At 39.2% G+C, this 27,316-nt stretch overlaps 1 protein-coding gene across 2 annotated transcripts in view; it reads left to right on the top strand.

The window, feature by feature from the left end:
* LOC126194676 (uncharacterized) overlaps window positions 1–27,316 on the top strand; it is a 660,760-nt gene that overhangs the window by 571,321 nt on the left and 62,123 nt on the right. For both annotated transcript variants that reach the window (XM_049932877.1, XM_049932876.1), the window contains exons 8-9: window positions 10,531–10,676; window positions 24,773–24,996. In XM_049932877.1, coding sequence (XP_049788834.1) covers window positions 10,531–10,676; window positions 24,773–24,996 — 370 coding nt within the window. The remainder of the gene's footprint in view (window positions 1–10,530; window positions 10,677–24,772; window positions 24,997–27,316) is intronic.

Genomic DNA, 27,316 nt, shown 5'->3' with positions numbered 1-27,316 from the left:
ACTGACAAAAATTCTGCTAAAGCAAGCAGTTTCCCTACATGCCGGAAATGGTGGGAGTGGCTGCCAGTGCAGAGTTAATCAGTTTAACAATTTAAAGGCATTTATAAAGCTCCTATCACAATAAAATCCACACACAAAACAGATCAAAAGAATAATATTTTTGAAAAATGAATTTTTTGGACCAAAATCCATTACATCCCCCCTTAACTTAACACCACCTAATGAATATATATTTTGTCTCGCTCTCACAGTGGACATTTCACTGAATGTGTAACTTGTGTTCAATGGTTGGTGCTGATGTAGCAACACTGAGCGAGGTGGTGCAGTAGTTTCCTTCCCTATCCTTCCCTAATCTAAGCTTGTGCTCTGTCTCTAATGAACTCATTGTCAATGGGACATTAAACACTGATCACCACCACCACCACCTCCTCCTCGTCATCCAATGTAGCAACCCATGTCTGTTTATGCGACTGACTTACAGAGCTGATTGTTTCTTTCTGAGGCATAGCTGTATTGTCACCTCTGTCTGGTGTTGCTTGTGGGTGTGCTAGCATGAACGTAAGAAAAATTTTAATTTCTTCTCCTTTTCTATTCTGCAGCATAATAATGGGTTTTTCTTTCTTTTAATTGTCCCCATTCACTGTTGTATGTGCACAAATTCTCATGCAATACAACAGTATACATATACTTGGCTTGCAGCTGAGTGAAACTGGCTGCTTACTCGTCATTCATGTTTTTGTCAGATTTAAAATAAAAAAGTTAATGTGAAGCTGGTAATATTTAATAATTTGCATACCAGTTTCTTTAAAATGATTCGAGTTGAAACTTTTATATGGGATCAGCCTATGTTACTCTCTTAATGACGTTACATCCTGAAACAGATTTTTTACACTTACAGTGATGACATATATTTGTAGCATCCAGTCCAGTATGGTTACAGGTCTTACTATAAGAGACTACTAGAAGGAAGAAAAGGGTTTCTGTTGTCATAACCTGTACAGTATTCATTCACTATTTACTACAGAGTTTATTCAAGTACTTCCATGAGGTAGTTTTTATCATTTCAAAATCAATGTTACTAAATTGATGTTTAGAGACGCTTCTCCTTATGTCGCATTTTCTTTTGTTATTTTAATAAATTCATACAGGAATTTTATTATATTATTAAAGTAATTTTGGTTGTCTCAAAACAACTAGGAGAGAAAATTGTTTTGGGTTCAGAGACTGAGCAAAACAGAAGCACACCTACAAACATGCTGGATTTCCTTTTTGAATTTTGTCACCAGGTCTTTGATGATATTGATTCTGGCTGCAAAACATGGCTGAATCAATCTGATACAAACACAAAATGGCATTAATGCTTCTGGCTCTCTTTTAATGATTGTTGCTTTTTTTTTTTTTTTTTTTTTTTTTTTTTTTTTTTTTTTTTTTTTTTTTAAACTAGGGATGTAAAAGTTACTTTGGATCTCATGAAAATGAATACATTGCCACAGTCATAAATAACAAATGTAAATAATAATCACAAATTTTTGTGTGGCATTGAGTCTTTCTAAGCTTCTCAGAAGAATCCAGGAGATGTGACCCAGTTTTGGTCTGCTTTTGATTTTATTCTACTAAGATAGTGTCCCCTCTCGAAGCACAATAAAAACATTTTGTGAAGAGTCTCAAATTCTGATTCATCCATACCCGTTTACAGCCCAGTATAATTCTTTCTCATATCAGAGATGAAGAGAACCATTTGAACACTTTCTTTTGAGTCATCAAAAACATATATGTCTAGTAACAAAAAAAGCCATGAGCATTGTTCTCTTGAACTATTTACTTAGGTGTTTGAGACAGTGCAGTGCATATAAACTGAAGAAGTGTTAAAATCAAAGCCTGTCTTGAGAGTAATAGGTTTAACTCTTTTGATAGCAAGTGAAATAAAGATAATTTGTTGAAAAAAGTAGGCAGCTACATTAGTTGCCTTATTTTATTTAAGCAGTCATACTGATGCTGCTGCCTAATTAGCATAAGAAATTAAAGTGGGTTAGTTTTGAGAGATATAATCTGATAGGGGTTCTGGAGGAATGAGATATATTTTCAAGGAAAGATACTGACAAAATTTCTGGACATAGTCTTCAGTATCACTTGTCATACTGATGCTGCTGCCTAATTAGCATAAGAAATTAAAGTGGGTTAGTTTTGAGAGATATAATCTGATAGGGGTTCTGGAGGAATGAGATATATTTTCAAGGAAAGGTATTGACAAAATTTCTGGACATAGTCTTCAGTATCACTTTCAGAAAAATGTATTCCCAACTAAAAAGCATCCTTCTGAATGTATATGTACATAACATACAGAGTGTATCTGCACACTTTTGCACTTCATCTATGCTCTACCACAACTATGAACATGATTACTTCTAAATAGATCTGGACTGCTATACACACAATATAACTTGGCTATTAGGGAGGGAGGGATATTGCAAACATAAGCATATGATCTCTCCCTTATTGTGAGGGGGGGGGGGGGGGCAGACAGTTGGGGGTGGAGAGATGCAAGACAAACCAGCCCCACCGCCTTATCACAAGACAGACAGCACACTGGAATAAACACTGGACTCTGAGTGCCTGCTACAATGCTGTAGCATGTTATATTGCTTAGTAGCTAACATTGGGAACGAGGGTCTGATGTAACCTAACTTCCATCAGTTCCTTTGCTCCCAGAAAAGGGCCAATTTATATTGTGCATATAGTACACAGTTAAAAAGCCTAGCTTGGGAATGATCTATTTTACTTTCTAGCATTTAAAATTACTTTGGCACTTTCTGATAGTTTTAAACTCTATTAATAGCAAATACTAGTAGAACTATATCTTTCAACTATCTGTCAGTTTCATTTCCCTTAATAGTTTTGCAATATCTGATGATATGATAGAGTGTATTTGCACTGTAGCTATAGTTACAGTACTAGTTTAGTTTTAAGCCAGTATTTTGTTTCATGACATTAATTTAACATTAAGAGACTAGAAAATTATCAAAGTGTTTTCTAAGAGTAACTATAAAGAAAAAAATTATTATATAAATAATTGTAACTCTGATTTTTCCACTGGAGGAAAATATTGCAACAATTCAGCATTAGGGGTGATAAATGGCTTTTAAAAAGTTGTTTATGGAGGTATATACAATGACACAGTCCCATGTTTTTATTCATTTTTTCCAGTTTACAAAACATTATTTTATTGTGCAGTTTTATTTATAGTAAGTAAATACTTATTCTTCAGCTTTTGAAAGTTAGAAGGCAATAGTTGTATGATAGTTAATGCCTATTTACATTTCTAAGCTTCGGTTTGGAGATGGTGGCAAGGACAGAATGGGAAGTAAAGCTAGGTTATAAGAGGAAAAGAAGATGAATAATCATAAACAATTATCTACTAAAATAATGTAAAATTCTAACAGACACCATGTAGGAAAAAGATGTTCAGCCCTGAACGATGCTGCAATCCTCATCAGATAGTATACCAAAACTCAGTTAATGGATGATTCAGATCGATGAAAAAGCAGTACATCATGTCAAGAATATGCAAATTAAACTCTGATGGGACAAAGTGGAAAGAGGTCACATGCATGGCACACCAATATTAAAACTGCTATGTGCCTGAGATAGTTCGTGTAGACAGAGCTCTCGGGCAGAAGGTTCACAGTGGGATTTGTGCACATTGATCTGTGTGCACTGATCTGTGTGCATTGATCTGGGTGCATTATGAATGTCATATGTGAGTTGCACAAAAGCAGCACATCACTAAACATTGCAAGATCTGAGGCTGGCTACAGCCATTAAAAGATGATCCGGGAGCTGAACGTTGACCAAAGTATCATTTCATAACAGTTCAGAAGGTTCCAGGAGCACAGAAATGATCAGCATCAGTACAATGTAGGATATGAAGTGGTACAATCAACTGCCAGGATTTGTATCTTGTCTTAAGAGTCTGAAGACATTTAAGAAGCAGAGAACCTATTCTGGACAGTTACTGACAGCATCTTGTAGGTCACACATCTCCCATCGCACTGTGTAATGTCAGTGTTGAGAGACTGCTCTATATATTTAGTGATCCATGAAACACTTTCTCATTCCAACAAAAGCACCATACATCTTGTCTCATAATAGTCTCAGAAACATGCGGGTACTATCCTTTGAGTTACATTTTAGCCAGGGGAGTTATTTTTTCCATCAGTTTATCTGGTATGTCTCTGAGACATACTGGAAGATGCAGTTAAGGTGTTAGCCTCAAATATTTACAGAACAATTTAAGATACTGTAATTGTCTTTTCACACTCACTAAATAATTACAGTTTCATGAGGTAGTCATATTAATTACAGATATGAGTTTTATAAACTAGAAGAATTTTTTTTTATTGTTCAGACATAGAAATTAAGACTCAATTAATCCATTATTCGAACATAAGAAGTAAGTTTATTACTTATTTTCAAATGATTGATGAAGTGCTGATTATTAAACTTAAGATCATTGTTAAAGAACAAACACTTCTGTTTTAAATCATCATAAGAAAGACATTTTTACTCTGAAACGTAGGTCATACTTGATAATACTAAAATGTTTTAAAGTTTTATTACTGATGTTTTGGATGACTGGAAATTTTAACTGTAGTGAAAAAATTTGATATTCACCTTTTTTTTAAATTTTTGTGTTTTATAACAATCTGTCAATGAAGATGGAAATTCTAATAATCACACAACCCTAGCTTATGCTCTCATAAAACATGGAGCCCTGTTGATGCTGTGCAGTAACAGATGTTTATTACACACCATTTATGTTAGTTTCTTTGCTTTCTTTACTCAGTGTAGTTGCAAATGCTTGCCAGATTTTGAGGAGTGTACATGAAATAGATTTAGCACTGTATGAAATAAATGTGGAATTTTTCAGTTTTGAAGCGGAACTTTTAGAACATGAACATTTATCCCTGAAATAAACTAGATGCTGCTTAATTTTATGTTCAAAAGTTGACTAATGTCAACTGTCAACCAAATCGTCATTAAATTTGAAGCCAAATGAACAATCATTTTCGAAAATTGAAAGTAATGTCTACAACAAAACAGGCAGCTGAAACAAAAATTATTAGCTACATTACACAAATACCAAAGTGAAATGAAAATTATTAGCTGCATTATGAAAACATGCTCAAACAAATTTCAAATAACTTCCGGGAATTCAGCCAGGTAACACTTTCAGCGACCGTCGATATTTCGGCGGGAGAACACCCCGCCATTTTCAAGGCAAACTGCAATGGACAGGTGGCATACATGCAAATTTAATACCTCGGTTCTCGGATAGAAGTAGGAAAGATAACACACACACACACACTGAACACTAGTGCCACCAAAGATGACCAAAGTCAGAGCTATCGATAGTGAGACTATGAATTCGCAGGTGAGGCAGCATTGACTCTGTTCCTCTGTTTTTTGACAAGGGAGAGAGCCGGATTCCAAACAGAGTTTAAACAGAAACCTCCATCCCTGTTAACGAGGTTGCTCACTAATTTAATCTCAACTGCCTCCCTAATGACACTGTCCCAATAGCTGGACGTGCATGCCAATATCTCGGTGTTATTATATAACATGGGGTGACCAGTATCCAAGCAATGTTCGGCAATAGCAGATCTATTTGGCTGCTGTAATCGTGTGTGCCGTTCATGCTCAGTACATCTGTCCTCCACGGTCCTGATAGTTTGACCAATATATGCCATGCCGCAGCTACAAGGAATACGATATACACCCGCCTTACGCAGTCCAAGATCATCCTTAACGGAACTCAAAAGTGCTCTAATTTTAGATGGAGGTCGGAAAACACATTTCACATCGTATTTCCGTAAAATACGACCAATCTTATTGGACGTGTTTCCTACGTAAGGCAAAAAGGCAGTGGACTTAGGTGTTGACTCAGAATTATCATCAATCACCCGATGTACAGTTGGTCGATAGCGCAACGCACGTTCAATCTGTCTATCACTATAACCATTTTGACGAAATGTAACTTCAAGATGGGACAGCTCAGCTGGCAAAATCTCAGCGTCAGAAACGACATGTGCCCTGTGTTCCAAGGTACGAAGTACCCCTTCACGCTGAGCCGAATGGTGACAACTATTAGCTTGTAAGTACAAATCGGTGTGAGTACGTTTCCTGTAGACTGCATGTCCCAATGATCCATCATCCTTCCTCCTAACCAACACGTCGAGAAAGGGAAGGCAACCATCCTCTTCCACCTCCATCGTAAAACGAATGTTCGGGTGGATCGAGTTCAGATGTTCTAGAAAGACTTTGGTGGCACTAGTGTTTAGTGTGTGTGTGTGTGTGTTATCTTTCCTACTTCTATCCGAGAACCGAGGTATTAAATTTGCATGTACGCCGCCTGTCCGTCGCAGTTTGCCTTGAAAATGGCGGGGTGTTCTCCCGCCTAAATATCGGCGGTCACTGAAAGTGTTACCTGGCTGAATTCCCGGAAGTTATTTGAAAGTTGTATACGCCAGGAGAAACTCAGGTCTCACATGCTCAAACAAAGGTCAAAGATCAGTTTTGCTGGAAGAAGTTCTTTCATCAAAACAGTTCTCAAGATGATGGCAGCAAATGCTGTGGAAAAATGTTGCAATAACTAACCAACTGGAATATCATAGTTGATCTAAGCAATAAAATAATGTTGGGTGAAGAAAATTTGTTTGGATAAAAATCTTTTTTACTTGTGGACAGATTAAAAATTAATCCATTGTCCATAAGAACCATAAGTTGTGTCTTTGTACTTTTTGAATCTATTTCCATGTTTATTTTTATTTAATTTATTTTACTTGTAATCAGTATACAGTATGGAATGTAATACAATGCATGGAAGTCTATAATATTTATATTTTCATCAGTGTTGCTTAAAATAATGTTACAAGTCATATTAAGCAAAAACTTTGGTGTTTGTAAAATATGTCAGTTTCAAGAATAATGCTGCCATTCTCATTCTTAGAGAGGAGACAAGATTTCCAGATTTAATTTTACAGATGATTGACAGGAAATAGAGGATGATAATAAATAACAAAAGCCAACATGTGCATCTATATGAGAGACACATGGATTAGATTTATGTGTTTGAAAAACAATGTGATTCACTAGTAATTGTCACCTTGATATAATTTTATGTGATTTCCTTAAATCATTATTGATACCACAGTTCTTTATTTCAAGACCATTCCAGATTTTTTTGTACAAAAATGCTCAAAAATATGAAAGTTATCTAGTGAAATAAAGTTTTTTTATTCAATGCAGTAAGAGAGGTGGTGTAATACCACGCTTCTGAGACTGCTTGCAAAATAACACAAGAAAGAAGTACATAGAGACAAGAGGACAAGGAAGTTTCTCAAAATGGAGTTAAAGCACAAAACTACACATCTGTCTGCAACACCATGTCACTACATCTGTTGTTGTTATTAGTACTTGTTTCCATGTAAATCACATCAATATGTATATTCTTGTTATGAAACTGTGGTATTAATTATATTTTGAAAGTATGGTAATTAGAAATGCATTGGAAGCACAACAGAAAAATGTGATAGTGTTCTGAAAGAAAAACATATATGCTCCAGTTATAAAATAACTACAGGGATAATAACATCTTATAGAACAAAGAGGATATTATACAGTTCTCTCAGGGCTTGTAATGATCCAAAGAAACGACAACACTACAAACTTTACTGTAGCATTCTCAAGGAGGTTATAAATAAATCTAAAAGTATGTGCATAAAATCAGAAATTGAAAGCTCAGAAAATAAAATTCAAACTCTAAGGAATGTAATAAAGAGGGAAACTGGCAGGACAACAGGGAACATGTCTCAGGTAGAGATTAAAACAGGGGACAGTATCATAAAGAAACCTGAGTTGGTTGCAGAAATATTTAATAACCACTTTTTGAGAGCAGCAGAGAAGACGGGCTGTAATGGTTCTATGGAAGAATCATTGTCCCTCCTACAGAAAGCTATTAGCAACAGAATCCCACAGTTATCCTTACCTCCAGTTACTATGAGCGAAGTCATAAGAGTAATTAGATCATTAAAAAATAAAAATTCTGCTGGTGTGGGTAATATTTCTAGTAAAATACTGAAACACTGTTATAAATTTGTTAGTCCTGTCTTATGCAACATACACAATGCATCCCTACAAGATGGGATTGTCCCTGACAGACTAAAGTTGGCTATAGTGATTCCTCTCTTTAAAAAAGGTGATAAAAGCATTGTTACAAACTATCGCCCAATATCCCTATTAACTACCTTCTCAAAAATTCTAGAAAAACTCATGCACAGGAGGATTGTAGACCATCTCAACAGTATCTTAAGCAAAAATCAGTTTGGTTTTCGTGCCAGTCTTTGTACTGAACAGGCAATATTCTCTTTCAGCAACGAAGTTTTGGAAGCCATTAACAAAAAAATTTTTCCAGCGGGTATTTTTTGTGATCTTATGAAAGCCTTTGACTGTGTAAACCACCAAATTCTTTTGAAAAAGGCAGAATACTATGGTTTAGGTGGTACTGTTGTCTTGTGGCTACAATCATATCTACAGGATCGGAAGCAGACTGTAATGCTAAATGGCTCTTCTGGAGAACCTGCCTTGTCTGAATGGGCCACGATAATGTGTGGTGTGCCTCAAGGCTCCGTTTTGGGCCCACTGCTTTTCCTCATCTTTATTAATGATCTTCCTCTTTGTTCAGAGACAAACAGCAAATTTACCCTGTTTGCTGATGATACCACAATTCTAATTGACGATTTGATTGATCATGATCTTGAACAAACTACAAATACTGTTTTTAATGACATCTTAAATTGGTTCTCCTCAAATGGTCTCTCACTCAATGCAGATAAAACTCATTATATGAGGTTCCATACATCACAAAGTAATCCCGATGAAATTAACATAAAATGTAGAGATCAACCAATACAGAAAGTTGAAGATACAAAATTCCTGGGTGCTTACATAGACAGTAAATGTAATTGGTCAGTTCACATTCTTCATCTATGTAAAAAACTTAGCTCGGCAACATTTGCGTTACGGGTTATTTCTTCAGTGGCTGAAGTTGACACCATTAAGGTTGCCTACTTTGGCTACTTCCACTCATTGATGTCATATGCTATCATATTCTGGGGGAACCAACCACTTGCAAAAAAAGTTTTCACCATCCAAAACAAAAAAAAGCAATCAGAATAATGTGTGGGGTCCATCAAAGACACTCTTGCAGGCACTTGTTTCGGAAGATAGGTATCCTAACAACTGCCTCACAGTATATTTTTTCCTTGCTGACCTTTGTGTGCAAAAATTATTCTATCTACCAAGACAACAGTAAATTCCATGGTTATGCAGGCACTTGTTTCGGAAGATAGGTATCCTAACAACTGCCTCACAGTATATTTTTTCCTTGCTGACCTTTGTGTGCAAAAATTATTCTATCTACCAAGACAACAGTAAATTCCATGGTTATAACACCAGAAACAAAAACAATCTACATTTCGAAATGAAATGTCTCACTCTGGTACAAAAAGGAGTTTACTACTCCAGCATTAAGCTGTTCAATGCTCTACCACTACATATCAAATGTGTTCATACAGAACTGCCAAAATTTAAGCAAGTTCTCAAAGATTACCTGACAGAGAAATCTTATTATAATGTGGATGAATATCTGAAAGAAAATGTATACCATCACTAAACTTATTGTGTCTAGAAGTAGTTCAATTGATTTTATTGTGCATTTGGGCATTAGCACACTTTTTGTAACAACAATTTGGTTGTACCTGTATTTACTCTTTTAGGCGTAATATCTGATTTAACTTTGTGCTCTTATCTTTAACCTTTATTTGAAACTCCTTTTTCTGTTAAATGGTTGTTATGTTATCTAGCTGACATTGTATCTGTTACTGTATTTATAGTATGTCTTACTTAAACTATGTACAATTTGGCATTGAATTGCCCTTGTATTTATTGTAAGTTTAAATTGAAACCTGTGCAATTTGACACATTCCATATCCTTGTGATTGACTCACTAACTGGATCTACGGAACAAGAAATAAATAAATAAATAAACAATTCGAAACAGTGAAAAAAATCTATAGAAAACAAAGAAACATGAATCATGAACTGCAATAAGTGAAATTCAAAGATATTCAATGTGGACTGTAAGCTGTATTTTACTTTGTTTCTGATCATTTATGTGAAGTATGTTTTGAGAATTTGTCAGCTTCTTATACCTTTTTATACTCTGTTAATGTCTCCACCTCCAGTAGAACAAATTCTATTTTCCAGATAACTAGCATCTTATCTTATTATATATGATTATTTAAGATACTTCTATAAAGGTAAAAATTATGTTTCTTATTCTGGTGCTGTAAAATAGAGTACATATACCATTTTATAAATTCATTTACAGCATAACCATCAAAATATGTAACATTTGTGAAAATATAATTATCTGCTGTAGCACATACGTTAGTTGTTTTATTTCTTTTACAGTCCAGCAGGCCAATACAATGAAGTTCCCCATGAAGAATTTAACAAATATGGCAACAATGTGCCAGCAAACTATTACAACAATGGCCAGTATCAGATGCCATCCCTTCAGAACAACTGGCAAGGACAGCAACAGCCCAATGCCATAAGTATGTTTTGAACATTTAGTAGTTTCCTATTGTAGTTTCCTATTTTTGTGAGGTGCACTGCACACTTTTATGACAAATTTTGAAATGCGTTTTCCAAAAAAAGCTTGTGATAGTTTTATATAACATTCCATGTGGGAAAAAATATATCTAAAAACACAGATGCTGTAACGTACCAAACGAAAGTGTTGGTATGTTGATAGAGACAAAAAACACACGTACACACACACAAATTTCAAGCTTTTGCAACCCACAGTTGCTTCATCAGGAAAGAGGGAAGGAGAGGGAAAGACAAAAGGATGTGGGTTTTAAGGGAGAGGGTAAGGAGTCATTCCAATCCCAGGAGCGGAAAGACTTACCTTAGGGGGAAAAAAGGACAGGTATACACTCGCGTGCACGTGCACGCGCACACACACACACACACACACACACACACACACACACACACACACACACACACACACACACACACACACACACACAAGCAGACAGTGGAGGGGGCTTGTACCCCTTGTTGTTTTGTGTGGAACTATCACAGCACAGACCTACATTGCACCTTCTTGCTTCCCACTGTTGAAGAGCAATTCAGGGTTGGCAATTGCATCTTTCAACACAATCAAGCACCTGTTCATAATGCACGGCTTGCAGTGGAGTGGTTAGACGACAATAACATCCCTGTAATGGACTGGCCTGCACAGGGTCCTGACCTGAATACTATAGAACACCTTTGAGATGTTTTGGAACACCAACTTCATGCCAGGCCTCACCAATTGACATCAATACCTCTCCTCAGTGCAGTACTCTGTGAATAATGGGCTGCCATTCCACAAGAAACCTTCCAGCACCTGATTGAATGTACTGCCTGTGAGAATGAAAGCTGTCATCAAGGCTATGGGTGGGCCCACACCATATTGAATTCCAGTATTACCGATGTAGGCCACCAGGTTTCCAGATACTTTTGATCACATAGTGTAGCTTGAATGCTGAGGATGAACATAGGCCACTTTAGAAAGTATGGAGTACAATACTTTTATTGCTTTGGAGAATAAAATGTGAATATGTAACAATGCTTACTCTTTTAAAAAGCTATTTACTCTTTGACTTTTGAACTTGTCTGTATATGTAATATAGACACCTATATTACGGTGGTGTCAAGATGAGACAGGCGCAAATAACAAAATTTCACCACTGAGAAAGGGTCAGGAGAAAACACAACATTGATGCTTCTGTTAAGCCAGACACCAGACCTCAGCAGAAATGCAGTAGGCAGAGCTGCTAGACAGGGTCACGTCACCTTTGTTAATGATGAAAGAAATGCTACTGCTAATGCAATGTGTGCCAAGAGCTTTTAAAAAGCAGTCCTATACTATAACAAACTTGTTAAGCAAGTGTGGCAGAGTTAGAACCACTGACACATTTGTTATAGCAAGGCAGAGTAAACATTAGTCACTACTGTGCTCCATAAATACCCCAGCATTTTAGCTTATAAGACAGTCAGTCACAACATTCACACTCGATTCCCTGATTACAATAAAGTGTAGTCTGACACAAGTCTGTTGTAGATTTCCTGCAAGTTATTGAGCAAATGACAGCTGCTAATGGGAGGGCAGCTACCTCACCATGGTCACCAGTCTCAGAGTTCAACACCCTGGTCTGCCACTGTCACAGATGGGTAGGCCTGGGGTTCTTCCTATCATCCCAAGCCAGGACATCAGCATCCATGATACTTTGATGAATGAGCTGGGGCCTATATGAATGACAGGTCAGGATCATTGTACTACATAGCTACATGACAACTGTAATTGTGGTTTGACAGATGGAGAAGAACAGCTGTGAGCTGGAAGGGACAGAGCACCTCCCAAATCAATGTGTATAGGTCCAACACATGCACCACCTTCACTCAGTGCTACAGCCTCATGACACAACCAGTGAGGGAGCCACTGCTGGCGGCAACCACTATAGCAGCAGCTGGCCAGGAATGGTGTGGGCAGCGTCAGCTACTCTCAGTGGACTGAAGGCCACCTACGACAGGAATCCTTGATGAGCCTCTACAGCTGATGTCAAAAGTGATTCAAGACACTGATTGTAACATGTGGAAATAATTAACTAATCATGAAGCTTATTTCACTGCATGATACATCACCACCATCCTTCCAAGGAAAACCGTCAAGAGCTACCAACCGTCACATCCCATCACCTTCTGTGAATTCACCAAGTTACAAAATACCCAGTCCAGAAAATCCATACGTGCAATATAGGAAGCAAGTTTAGAATTTAGCAACTTATCAACATTGAGGTCATTAGAGGCAGAGCCCACCTCTGTTGGACAAGGGCTGATGTGTAATTGACGAAGTTCTCTTTGCAAAAATAAATAAACAAATAAATAAATCTTTGCCTGATGTGATTTTGGAAAACCATAGAAAATTTAAATTTGCCTGGTTGGATGGTGATTTGGGCCTCTTATAGCTTGCTTACTTAACTACAGTGCTACATTACTTGGTTACATGTATATAACACTCAAGCTGGTTCATGTAATAAATATCAAAGTGCAGTATACTGTGAGCCTTATGTTGATCTTAGTGAGGTGATGTTTCTTACTGAAACCTGACTAAAACATTTCTGTCCTTTTTACTCATCATTTCTATTAACTCGCAAGTATGTTAGTAAAAGTTCACTTTAACTGAAAAACATGTATCATGGCACTTCTTGGCCATAATGTCCACTGAGTTATTGTAACCACATGCATTAAACATCATTATTTCTAATTATTTGCTTCAGTTTGCTGCTTTAATTATGATGAGCAGTGTGGACAGAAACACGTGATGATGTCTGCACTTTACTAAGTACCTCCTAATTGTTTACCAGCTTCCCTTTATTGTTCCATGTAGCAATAAAGAGCTCAGAAAAATAAAACTGTTGTAGGGAAGAAAAACGACTACTCATCTTCCAGAGGAGTCAGAAAGTATGAATAATATTCAGAAATGAAGCTGAAAATTTTTTAGATTTTAAAATTTGATGTATATAAATAAAAATATCCTACATAATAATCCTGACATTAATGAGACATTTAACTCAAAAATTTTCTCTGCTGCTGAGAAGATACAAGCAAAGAAAGAATAACAAGTGATATAAATAGATTAAAAGAAATGAGGAACTGGAGAATACAACAGTAAATAAGAAGAAAAAAGGAAAAGGTGGAGACTAAAAGAACTTTGTTGTATTTAGACAGTGAAAAATATGACTGGGGGAGGGATAACACACACATGAATTATGTGGAGGTGTTTTCTGTATGAAATCACCCAGGTGGCTTTGGTGGTGCAACAACTACACAAGCCTCCTGTAGATTAAATGTGTTGTGAAATGGCCCAGATTTTTGACTACATGATCAACAACCAAGCACTGGAATCAGTCAGAATCGTCAAGTATTACAGAATTTTGAGATCAATTTAAAGTAGAATGACCACATAACTGTAGCCAAGATGGAGGCAGAGGAAGATTTATTGGATGGCTTCTAAGGAAGTGTAAGTCAAACATATAGAAGATCCCTTACAAACAATGCTGAGGGTTGTTTATTGGTCTGGTTGTATTAATTACAGAAATAGTGAAGATTGGAAGGTGAGCTGTACTGTTCACTACAGATTTATGTTATCAGAGCAAAAGAATTGTGGATACACATCTATGTCTATACTCCGCAAACCACCATGAGGTGCATGCCAGTGGGTATGTCCCACTGTACCAGCTATTAGGATTTCTTCCTGTTCCAGTCATGTACAGAGTGTGGGAAGAATGATTGTTGCTCTATGTGAGCAGTAATTATTGTAATCTTATTGTCATGATCCCTATATGAGTGGCACATGGGAAGTTGTAGTATATTCCTAGAGTAATCATTTAAAAGCATTTCACGAACCTTTGTTAACAGACTGTCTCGGTATGTTTTACATCTATCTTCAAGAGTCTTAGAGTTCAGTTCCTTCAGTATCTCTGTGGCTCTCTCCCATGGATTAAACAAACCTGTGGCCATTCATGACGCCCTTCTCTGTGTACTTTCAATATCCCCTGTTCATCCTATTTGGTATGGGTCCTACACTAATGAGCAATATTCTAGAACTGGTCACATGCATGATTTATAAGCAATCTCCTTTGTAGATTGATAGGACTTCCCCAGTAATCTACCAATAAACTGTAGATTACCACCTGTTTTACCCACAACTGAACCTATGTGATCATTCCATTTCACAATCCTACAAAGTATTTGTAGGAGTTGGTTGATTCCATCAGTGACTCATTGATATTGTAGGATGCTATTTTTTTCAGTTTGTGAAGTGCAAAATTATACATGTCAATAAGAACTGTAAGGTTCCCAACACACTTCCCTGGCGCACTCCTGAAGTAATTTCTACATCTGAAGATGACTCACCATCCAAGATAACATTTCACTTGATACCCCATATGATCATACTTCTGACAATAATTGTAGGTACAGTACTGAGTGAAATGCATTCTGGAAATCAAGAAATACTGCATCTACCTTGCTGCCTTGATCTAAAGCTTTCAGTATGTTATGTGAGAAAATTGCGAGCTGGGTTTCATATGATCAGTGTTTTCAAAATCCATGCTGGTTGGCATTGAGAACATAATTCTCTTCAAGATACCTCATTATGTTTGATCTGAGAATATGTTCTAAGATTCTACAGCAGATCAATGTCAAGGGTATTGGACAGTAGTCTTGTGGATCACTTCTATTACCTTTCTTGTAAATGCGTGTGGACCGGTGCCTTTTGCCAAGAAGCGGGCATGGTTTTTGTTTGAGGGCTTTATGACAGATTATAGTTAGAAGAGGGACTAACTCAGCGGCAAATTCAATTCAGAATCTGACAGGGATTCCAATGGGCCCTGGACATTTGTTCAATTTTATTGATTTCAGCTGTTTCTCATCACCACTGACACTAATGCTTATTTCATTCACCTTTTCGGTGGTTCAAGGATTAAACAGGGGCAATTCTCCAGGGTTTTTCTTTGTAAGGGAACATTTGAAAATGGAGTTAAGCATTTCAACTTTTGCTCTGCTACCCTCAATTTCAGTTCCTGTCTCATTAGCTAGGAGCTGGACACTAACTATGGTGCCACTAACAGCCTTTACATATGACCAGAATTGCTTTGAGTCCTGTAAAAGATGTCACAATATTCTGCTACAGTAGTCACTGAAAGCTTCATGCATTGCCCTCCTGACAGCCAAATGTGTTTCTTTCAGTAACCCTCTATCAATAGCCCTACTCTTTATTTTACACCTATTATGCAGTAATCTCAGTTTCTTTAGAAGTTTCTCTACAGCAACTGTATACCACAGAGGTTTCCTCACTTTATTAACTGTTCTACTGAGCACATGTCTATCCAGTGAACGGTCAACTATTGGTTTAACCTATTGGTTTAAACTTAATCCAGAGTTCCTCTAAAGCTTCTGCCCTGTGCTGAAAGTTTCAAGTTCGTCACGGAGATATGACACTATTGATTTTTGATCTAGTTTACTACACATATATATCTTTCTGCTTCGTTTATCTGTCCTTTGTACTCTGGTAATCATTGTTGTCACAACCCCATCATACTTCCTGATACCAGTTTCAATGTGGACATCCTCAAAGAGTCAGGTATTTGTTGCCATTAGATACATTATATTTCCATCATGAGTGGGGTTCTTAACTATCTGTTGTAGGTAGTTTTCAGAGAAGGACGTTTTATCATGCCCACCACTAACAAAACTATGATTTTCCCAGTTAATTGATTGGATGATTTAAGTCTCCAATGTTTGCAGTATGATTGTGGAACTTATATGCAAGTGAACTGAGGTTTCCTCTGAAGTTTTTGATTACACCAGGAGATGAGTCTGGTGGGCTGTAGAAGGATCCAGTTATCATTTTATGCCCACCCCTTATACTGAGTCTGGCCCAATCTCACATGCAGCTTCAATTTCTACCTCGGTGAATCTGAGTTCCGTTTCTAGTCAGCTGTGACAAATGCATAACCTCCATTTCCAATTCACCTATCCTTTTGATAAACACTTAAATTTTCCCCAAAAATCTCACTGCTATCTACTTCAGGTTTCAACCAGATTTCTGTACCTATTATTATGTGAGATTCACTGCTTTTGATGAGGGCTCTGGTACTTTGTTGTGAATGCTTCAGCAGTTTACCATTAAGATTTTCATACTCTCACTGTGTGAGGCGTCTCTTTTGATCTTACACTTGTACTTCTGGGTTTCCTACAGAATCATAGTCAGTACCTTAGTAGCAACCTCTGAGGGCACACCTGACCTAATTAGGAGAACCCTACAGTTCTCAACCTTATGGTGCAAGTCCAGGAATTCACAGCCTAGCTTGTCACAGAACCTTCAAAGTCTCTGGTTTAGTCCTTCCACTCAGAATCTAGGAGACACAATCAGTTCTGGGGACAATGCTGCAAATTGTGAGCTTTGAGAAGTTCCACACACAAGACTGATCTTCTCAATCTTCTATGCTAGTTGCTGGAATGACCCAAGAATGATCTCTGACTCCAGATGACAGGCATCAATTGTTCCAATGTGTGCCAAAATCTGCAGTCAGTTGCACCCTGGCCCCTCAGTGGCTACCACAGTAACCTCCTAAACATGCTGAATGAGCCCCTCAGGCACAAACACTGAGTGCACCTGTGTCATTTCCTGTCCGTTGCTGCCATTTCCAAGGGGAACTGTGGTTCACCATACATTTGAATTGCTGACAATTAATAGTTCCCTACCCTTTTGCATTTGTCACCTCCTGACACCAGTCAAAATATGATTCCCCAAACAGGTGAAGTGAGTACCATTGGCTCATTTTCAGTTGCAGTGAAAGACAGCACCTCAGACTTGTTGGCTGCGGATGCCCATCACATCCCAATACTCCATGTGCTCCACCTCCCATCTGTGTCAACTGCGGAGAGTACTATTCGCCTTGCTTGCCAGACTGAGGTTTCTCAAGAAAGGAAGGAAAATCATTGAGTACAAGACCCTGGACTGACTGACCTAAACTGAGGCTAAGAGAAAATTTGAACGACTGCATCCTGTGTGTATGACATCTACTTACGCCGCTGCTACAACACTTCTGGCACCATCAGCTCTGCCAACCCAAGTCACCTCTTAGACCCAGAAGACTACACCTGCCCCCTTGATAGTGGGAGCATTTCCTTCCCTGTTGCTCCTGCACCACGTACTTCGGGAGCACCCCCCTCACCACTCCCCCTCCCCCCTCCCCCTCCCCCTCCCCCCTCCCCCCTCCCCCCTCCCCCCCTCCCACCTCAACCATCGGGGACGTCCGTCCCCACTTCTAAACCAGAGAAACGTAAGTTTTCTTCAGCTACTCTTGCTAGGAGGGGGTCCCTCGGGTCACTCCTTTCCCAGGTTTTTGCTAGTGGGAAAGATGACACCCGCCAGTGGCTGAAGAGCCCAAAAGCAGCTGGTCATAGGGCTTCACACTCATCCTCAGTCCCAGAGACTGAGCCAGTGAAGTCCTCCCAGCCAGATAAATCCAAGGAGTGAGAGAAATAAAAAAAAAGATAACCCCAAAGACCAAGTAAATTGTGGTGGCACCCACACCACCGCTACCTACAAGCTCTGCATCTGAGGATGAGGTGGAGATTTTGGCATCCGCTGAGGATCTAGATCTCGCCAGACCCTCAGACAGAACGGATATATACTGCTCAGGCAATAAGTCAGTGGCAGCAGGTGACTCTGAGGTGTAAACTGCCTCATTGAATGTTCCATGCCCTCCCAGTCTCACGATGTCATCCTCCAGTGCAATTGCAGCAGTTTTTTCCGTTGTCCGGCTGAGCTACGGCAACTGTTAAGCTTTACACCTGCTTTCTGCATTGCCCTCCAGGAAACCTGGTTTCCGGTAATGCGGACCCATGCCCTCCGTGGCTATAAGGGATATTACAGGAACCGTAGTGACTATAATCGAGTGTCAGGTGGAGTTTCCGTTTATGTCCTAAAGTCAGTCTGTAGTGAACATGTGCCCCTTCAAACCCCTTGAAGCCATGGCTGTCAGAATCAGGATGACGCAGGAAATGACTGTCTGCAGTATATATCTTCCTCCAGATGGTGCAGTACTCCTGAATGTATTAGCTACACTGATTGATCAACTCCCTAAACCTTTCCTACTTACGGGAGATTTTAATACCCATAACCCCTGGTAGGGTAGTGCCATGCTTACTGGCCAAGGCAGAGATGTCGAAACTTTACTGTTGCAATTCTACCTCTGCGTCTTAAATAATGGGGCCACCACACATTTCAGTGAGGCTCATAGTAGTTACTCAGCCATTGATTTATCAATTTGCAGCACAGGATTTCTCCCATTTATCCACTGGAGAGCACATGACGACCTGTGTGGTAGTGACCACTTCCCAATCATCCTGTCACTGCCCCAGCATCAGGCCCATGGACGCCTGCCCAGATTGGCTTTAAACAAGGTGGACTGGGAAACTTTCACCTCTGCTGTCACCGTTGAATCTCCCCCACATGGTAACATTGATGTGATGGTTGAGCAGGTGACTACAACAATTGTTTCTGTGTCAGAAAACATGATCCCTCACTCTTTAGGGTGCCCGAGGCGTAAGGCAGTCTCCTGGTGGTCACCGGAAGTCGCTGAAGCAATTAAGGAGTGTTGGCAAGTGCTACAGTGGCATAAGTGGCACCCTTCGCTGGAGCACCTCATAGCCTTTAAATGGCTCTGTGCCTGTGTTCGTATCTTATCAGATGACTGAGGCAGGAGTGTTGGGAGAGATATGTCTCAACCATTGGGTGCCATACATCACCTTCCCAAGTCTGGGCAAAGATCAAATGTCTTTTTGGGTACCAGACCCCAACAGGTGTCCCCAGTGTTACCATAAGTGGCGTATTATCTACCGATGCAAATGCTATTGGCAAGCACTTTGCTCGAGCCTCTGCATTGGAGAATTACCCCCCCAGCCTTCCGTACACTCAAACGGCGGCTGGAAGGGAATGTCCTCTCATTCACTACATGCTGCAGTGAATTCTATAACGCCCCATTTACAGAGTGAGAGCTCCTCAGTGCCCTTGCACATTGCCCTGGCACAGCTTCTGGGCCTGATCAGATCCACAGCCAGGTGATTAAACATCTCTCATCTGACTACAAGCAACATATCCTCTACATCTTCTGCTGGATCTGGTGCAATGGCATCTTTCCATCACAATGTCGGGAGAGGACCATCATTCCGCTGCTCAAACCTGGTAAAAACCCAATTGATGAGGATAGCTATCGGCCCATCAGCCTCACCAAAGTTCTTTGTAAGCTGCTGAAACGTATGGTATGTCAGCGGTTGCGTTGGGTCCTGAAGTCTTTTGACTTACTGGCTCCATGTCAGGGTGGCTTCCACCAGGGTTGGGCTACCACTGATAATCTTGTGTCCATTGAGTCTGCCATCTGAACAGCCTTTTCCAGATGCAACGCCTGGTTGCTATCTTTTTTGAGTTACATAAAGCATACGACATGACCTGGCAACATCATATCCTTGCCACATTGTATGAGCGGGGTCTCCGGGTCCCAATCCCAATTTTTATCCAAAACTTCCTGTTGCTCTGTACTTTCTGTTTCCAAGTTGGTGCCTCCCATAGTTCTGTCCATATCCAGGAGAATGGAGTCCTGCAGGGCTCTGTATTAAGTGTCTATTTTTAGTGGCCATTAACGGTCTAGCAGCAGCTGTTAGGCCCTCCGTCTCACCTTCTCTGTATGCAGACAACTTCTGCATTTCATACTACTGCTCCAGTACTGGCGTTGCTGAGCGGCACCTACAGGGAGCCATCCACAAGGTGCAGTCATGGGCTCTAGCCCACGGCTTCCAGTTTTCAGCTGCAAAGTTGCGTGTCATGCACTTCTGTCGGCATTGTGCCATTCATCCAGAACCAACACTTGACCTTAATGATGATTCACTCACTGTAGTGGAGACATATCAATTCTTAGGACTGGTTTTCGATGCTCAATTGACTTGGCTCCCTCATCTTTGTCAGCTTAAGCATAAGTGCTGGCAGCACCTGAATGCCCTCTGTTGCCTGAGCAACACCAATTGGGGTGCAGATCTACAGAGCCCTTGTTCAATCCCGAATTGACTATGGGAGTATGGTATATGGTTTGGCAGCACCTTCAGCTTTGCATTTACTCAACCCTGCGCACCACCGCGGGGTTTGACTAGTGACGGGAGCTCTTAGGATGAGTCCGGTGACCAGCATACCGGTGGAAGCTGGTGTCCCGCCATTGCAGATCAGACATACACAACTGCTTGCCAGTTATGCAGCACACATTCATAGTTCTCCTGAGCATCTGAATTACCATCTCCTTTTCCTGCCCATGGCAGTCCATCTCCCGCATCAGTGGCCCAGGTCGGGGCTAATGATTGTGGTTCGTGTGCGGGCCCTTCTCTCCGAACTGGAGTCCTTCCCCTTTACCACCTCTACTTGCTGTCCATTCACGTATGCCTCCACAGTGTTCGCCTCGGCCGCAGCTCCGTCTGGACATTTCATGTGGCCCTAACGACTTCATTAAACCTGCGGCTCTCCGCTGTCACTTCCTCTCGATTCTTGACGTGTTCTGGGACTGTGAATTGGTTTACACCGATGGCTTGATGGCTGATGGTCACGTTGTCTTTGCCTACATGCACGGTGGCCATATTGAACAGTATTTCTTTCCTGATGGCTGCAGTGTATTCACTGCAAAGCTGGTGGCCATTTCTCGTGCATTTCAGTATCTCCTTTCATGCCCTGGGGAGTCTTTTCTTTTATGTACTGTCTCCTTGAGCAGCCTGAAAACTATCGACCAGTGCTACCCTTGCCATCCTTTGGTAGCATCCGTCAGTGCCCTGGAATGGTACAGTCATTCAGTGGTGTTCTTCTAGACCCCTGGTCACGTCAGAATCCCAGGAAATGAACATACTGACAGGCTGGCCAAACAGGCTACACAGAAACCACTTCTGAAGATGGACATCCCTGCAACTGACCTGTGTTTGTTATTATGCAGCACAGTTTTTCAGCTTTGAGAGACAGAATGGCAAAATCTCAGTATGCACAACAAACTGTGAGCCATTAAGGGTACCGAGAATGTGTGGAAGTCCTCGATGAGGGCATCTCGCAGGGATTCTGTGGTTCTCTGCAGGCTCTGCATTGGCCATTCACGGGCGACCCACGGCTACCTCCTGCACCGTGAAGACCCACCTCAGTGTCGGTGCGGCTCCCAGTTGATAGTGGCCCATATTCTTCTGCTATGTCCTTATTTGGCTGCCTTTCAACTTCATCTTCGGTTGCTGGACTCGTTATCATTGATTTTAGCAGACAGTGCCTTATTGGCTGATTTAGTTTTACGTTTAACCCATGAGGGTGGGTTTTATCATTTGATCTGAGTTTTAGCCCCTGTCCTTTGTCCCCCTGTGTCCTCCACCCTAGTGCTTTTAGGTTGAAGGTTTTAATGTGTTGCAGGGTGTTGTTCTCTTGTACTTTTTTGTTCCTTTTAGTGTTTGTTGCCTTTCCTTCGTTCTTGTGGTCTTTCCTTTCTTTCTGTTTTGTGTTATATGTCTTGCCTATTTTATTCTCACACTTGTGGCATTGTTTTATTAGGAACAAGGGACTGATAACCTCATAGTTTGGTCCCTTCCTCTCTCTTTTAAACCAACCAACCAACCAACCAACCTGTCTCCAGTATAAGTGTAACAGGTACACAACACTGATTCGCGGCAGCTGTCAATTGTTTGACTGTAGTCAGGATGATTTACAACTGCTGACAGACATCAACCAACTCATCCCTTGCTTGAGAACAGCATTCACAGTGGGGCTGGTGTTCTGGCTGGTGCAATGTATTACAAGACAGTGAACAAATATCTTTAAATTAAGCCCACTCATTATTTTCTAAATGTTGAGCTAAAAAATTGCTAATTCCCTATAATAAATGAAGCAGATACACAAAAATGAGATTTCTATTAAGGCAAAACAAAAAATGGTAAAAATTAGTAGTTTCCAGAAAGTTTTTGATGTTAATTATAGTTGTTAGCAAACTTGAAAACAAAGTTATTTTATGATAAATGTAGATGATATATAGGGCTACTCTTCTTTAAGGGAAAACCAGTTGTCACACAATATGTTTGTTAGAAAATCTGCTACAGTAACCATATCACAAATGTCGATTTCCTACAAATTTCATGTAGATTATGCAAAGAACAATGGTAGATTCAAAAAATTCTCAAAAACGTACATTTATTTGTGTTGATATATGATGGAATTCATGGGTGATCTATTCTTTAGCTGAACTATAATCTGCAAACGCTGATTTTCAACAAAATAAATTATGTACCCAAAACACTCATACCAGTAACTTACGAAGATATAATTTTGTAAGCATCCAAAACTTGTCAAACTAACCTATTTTTCACAGAACTGTGCAATGAAATAAGAGAACGATTGTTTTGAACAGAGATAGGCCTACTGTTCTGAATTTTTTTTAAAAAGAGGAGCATTTGGTTTAGACCTACAATTGGTGATAACAGTACTAGTGTATCATGGCACTCATTAATGTTTGAATTTCACAGTATATCACAATACAAATGGGTACTGATACGATCAATGAAAGATTATGCAGAAGCGTTGCGAACGGTGAACAGTGCAAATTTAGAACTTTAAATCAGCACACGATCTCATACACATGGTCTCACACAAAGGAACATTCCTAAATCTGGCTGTTATAAATAAATAAATAAATAAATATGCATATTGCATGGAGTTTTCACTTAGTTGAATCTGTGCACACATTTACACTGGCTTGCCAAAGAAGACCAATACAGCATAAGTTTACCTTGATCAAAACTGCTAAAATATGCAGCACCAACAAAGCACGTCTTCTGCCTCTTGCAGCTAACACTGCAGTTGACATATTCATGCACTCGACATATTCCAGTGATACATGCTACAATGTCACAAAGAATCTTACTTCGAAGCCATTATTCCAGTAAGAGCCAGGAAATCTGTTACTTCCTCCAACATACATCTTACTTAATGACAACCATGGTATAGTGACAGAAATTTGGATCCATGCAGGAGGATATTGAGTCATTGTTTTCTTCTTCAGTATCTTGCCAATGGTTTGAAAGCAGAATTTCTTTCTAACTATAAGAGTACATTAGAACTCTGCAAGTAGGAACTATTTTTCCAACACTTCTAAAATTGCTTTAGTCCATCCTGTGATAATATTTGTGCTGTTGACTCTTCTCTCTCTCTCTCTCTCTCTCTCTCTCTCTCTCTCTCTCTCTCTCTCTCTCTCTCTCTCTTTCCTCTTGCAATGCCTGATTTTCTCCGTTCTTATTTTTTGTTATCTTTGTTTACTGTATTTCTAACTGAAAAGAATCCACTTTGATTGGTCTTCTTTTTCAGTTCTTTCTTGAATCAGAAAAAAAATGTGATTAAACATTTGATATCTATTATATCAAACTTGATATTTAAAATATATTTGGTGTTTTGCTTTCAGGTACAAAAACTATTAAATAACAAGCATACAGACTATGACCATGAGAGAAATATGATTCTCTTAAATTCTGTCAACACCAATGGAATGTTTCCAATTGTGATTTATTTATAGTTACAATATATAAAAATATATACAAATCTTACCTCTCCGTAAGGCGGAGCAGTAATTTATAGTATGCAACCTGCCTGGCCTTCTTATTTTCAGTTAATATTTCTGCTTCTTTGTTGTTTACAAGTATATCATTAGTATTGTTGTTATTGTTTGTTATATTAATGGCCACTTTTTCTAACTATTTCTGCACACACACATTAATATAGGTATCAGCATTAACTAAGCATACTAACTGTGTCAGTTATTATATGTTTGTCATCTTTAATCCCGTTGAGAGGAATTTCCAGGAGTTTCTGAAATGTTTTTGTTTCATGTATGCATCAGCTTTCTGTATATTGACTGATAAATGTGTATTCACAAAACACATATTGGTTATCAACATTGTTCTGACAAGTTAAAAATAGAACTGAAATACAAAATGAAAATAAATGTTCTAATGTAAATTAATTTTTCCATTTCAGATCCAAACATGGTGCACACTCCAGATGAAGTACCTCCTGTAGGACAGTCTAGGATGTCTGCTGAAGGCCCACAAAGTTATGGAACTGGGCCTGTGCCTCCAGATTATTTTTATGAGGAAAGCCAGGAGGGGTCAGCTGTACATGGGACTGCAAGAGGACAACACACTCATTCTGCACCACAAGGAGAGAGAGAGAGCATTGTTGACAGTGCATCTCTGATGCAGGTAAAATTCAACATAGTTGGTATCATAATACACTTCAACTATGTTAAAAGTTTTGTTTTTTGAACAGTTTTATATAATGAATTCACTGACATTTAAATATCTCTGTCTTACCAAACATGGATTGTTTTTGAGTTCTTTGCTGCGATGGAAATATTATCATCATTTTTAAGCATTATTCTGTAGTCTTTTAATAAACCAATGTGGTTTTCTTTTCTATGAAAACCTGTCATTCCAAAATAACCAAACAGGTAATGGAGGACTGTTTAAATTAATGGCAAGAAGCATTTCTACTGAAGTAAATGAAATCAGCGGAGAAAAATTACTACTGTATACCATGAGGGAACAGGGTGCAACCAACTGCAGATTGTAGTGAATATTGGAACAAGTGATGCCTGTCATCTGGACTTGGAGGTCATTCTTGGGTAATTTCAGTGACTGGCAGAGAAGGTTGAGAAGATCAGCCTTGTGTGCAGAGTTTCAACAAAGCTCATAGTTCACAGTATTGTTCCCAGAACAGATCATGTCCCTTTGGCTCTGAGGTGAGTGGAAGGAATGAACCAGAATCTTCGAAGGTGCTGTGACAAGCTAGGCTGCAACTTCCTGGACTTGCACCATAGGGTTGAAAACTGTAGGGTTCCCCTAAATAGGTCAGGTGCGCCCTACATATCAGATGCTGCTACTCAGGTAGCTGACTGTGTGTGGGGTGCACACACTGGTGTTTTAGATTAGGTAACTCTCCATCCGATCCAGACGATAATAGCTGCAGGAAACCCAGAAGTACCAGTGTAAGATCGTAGGAAATGCCTCCCACAAGTGAGAGTATTAAAATCCTCATGGTAAACTGCCAAAGCATTTGCAACAAAGTGCCAGAGTTTGAAGAGCTCATGAAAAGCAATGAAGCTCAAATGATACTAGATACAGAAATCTGGTTGAAACCTGGAATAGATAGCAGTGAGATTTTTGGGGAAAATTTAAGTGTTTATAGAAAGGATAGGCAAATTGAAGATGGAGGTGGTGTATTTCTCACAGTAGACAAGAAAATCAAATTCACTGAGGTAGAAATCGAAGCTGCATGTGAGATTGTTTGGACAAGACTCAGTGTAAGGGGTGGGCATAAAATGATAATTCGATTCTTCTATCTTCCACCAGACTCATCTTGTGAGGTGACCAAATACTTCAGAGAAAACCTCAGTTCACTAGTACATAATTCCCCCAATCATACTGTAATCATTGGTGGAGACTTTAATCATCCAACAAGCAACTGGGAAAATTAAAGTTTTGTTAGTTGTGGGCATGATAAAACAGCCTGCGAAACTTTACTAAATGCCTTCTCTGAAAACTACCTATAACAGATAGTTAGGAACTCCACTTATGATGGAAATATATTGCCTCTACTGGCAACAAATAGACCTGAGGATGTCCACATCGAAACTGTTATCAGTGACCATGATGTGGTTGTTGCAACAATGATTACCAATGTACAAAGGACAGATAAACCAAACAGAAAAATGTATATTCAGTAAACTAGATTAAAAATCAGTAGTATCATATTTCAGGGAGGAACTTGAAAATTTCAGCACAGGGCAGGAGCATGTAGAGGAACTCTGGCTCAAATTAAATTTCTGACCATGCACTGGATAGATATGTACCATTTAGAACAGTTCATAATGGTATACAGTCGCATGGTCTGTCTACAAAAATGGGAGTGGAAGTGATCTAGAAAAACTACTGGCCAATATTCTTGACATTGATTTGCTGTAGAATCTTAAAACATATTCTCAGCTCAAATACAATGAGGTATCTTGAAGAGAATGACCTTCTCAGTGCCAACCAGCATAGATTTGGAAACATCGATCATGTGAAACCCAACTCGCACTTTTCCCACATGACATACTGAAAGCTTTGGATCAAGGCAACCAGGTAGATGCAGTATGTCTTGATTTCTGAAAAGCATTTGACTCAATACCACACCTACACTTATTGTTAAAATTATGCTCATATGGGTATTAAGTGAAATTTGTGATTGGACTGAGGAATTTTTGGTAGCAGGGACACAGCATGTTATTTTGGATGGAGAGTCATCATCAGATGTAGAAGGAACTTTGGGTGTGCCCCAGAGAAATGTGTTGGGGCCATTGCTGTTCATATTTTATATTAATGACCTTGGAGACAATATTAATAGTAAAACCAGGCTTTTGCAGGTGACGCAGTTGTCTGTAATGAAGTGCTACCTGAAATAAGCTGCATAAATATTCAGTCACATCTTCATAAGATATCAGCAAGGTGCAGAGATTGGCAACTTGCTCTAAATATTCAGAAG

This window comes from Schistocerca nitens, chromosome 7 (assembly GCF_023898315.1).
Source record: "Schistocerca nitens isolate TAMUIC-IGC-003100 chromosome 7, iqSchNite1.1, whole genome shotgun sequence".
Classification (NCBI taxonomy): Eukaryota; Metazoa; Arthropoda; class Insecta; order Orthoptera; family Acrididae; genus Schistocerca; species Schistocerca nitens.
This window is presented reverse-complemented; position numbering and strand designations above follow the sequence as displayed.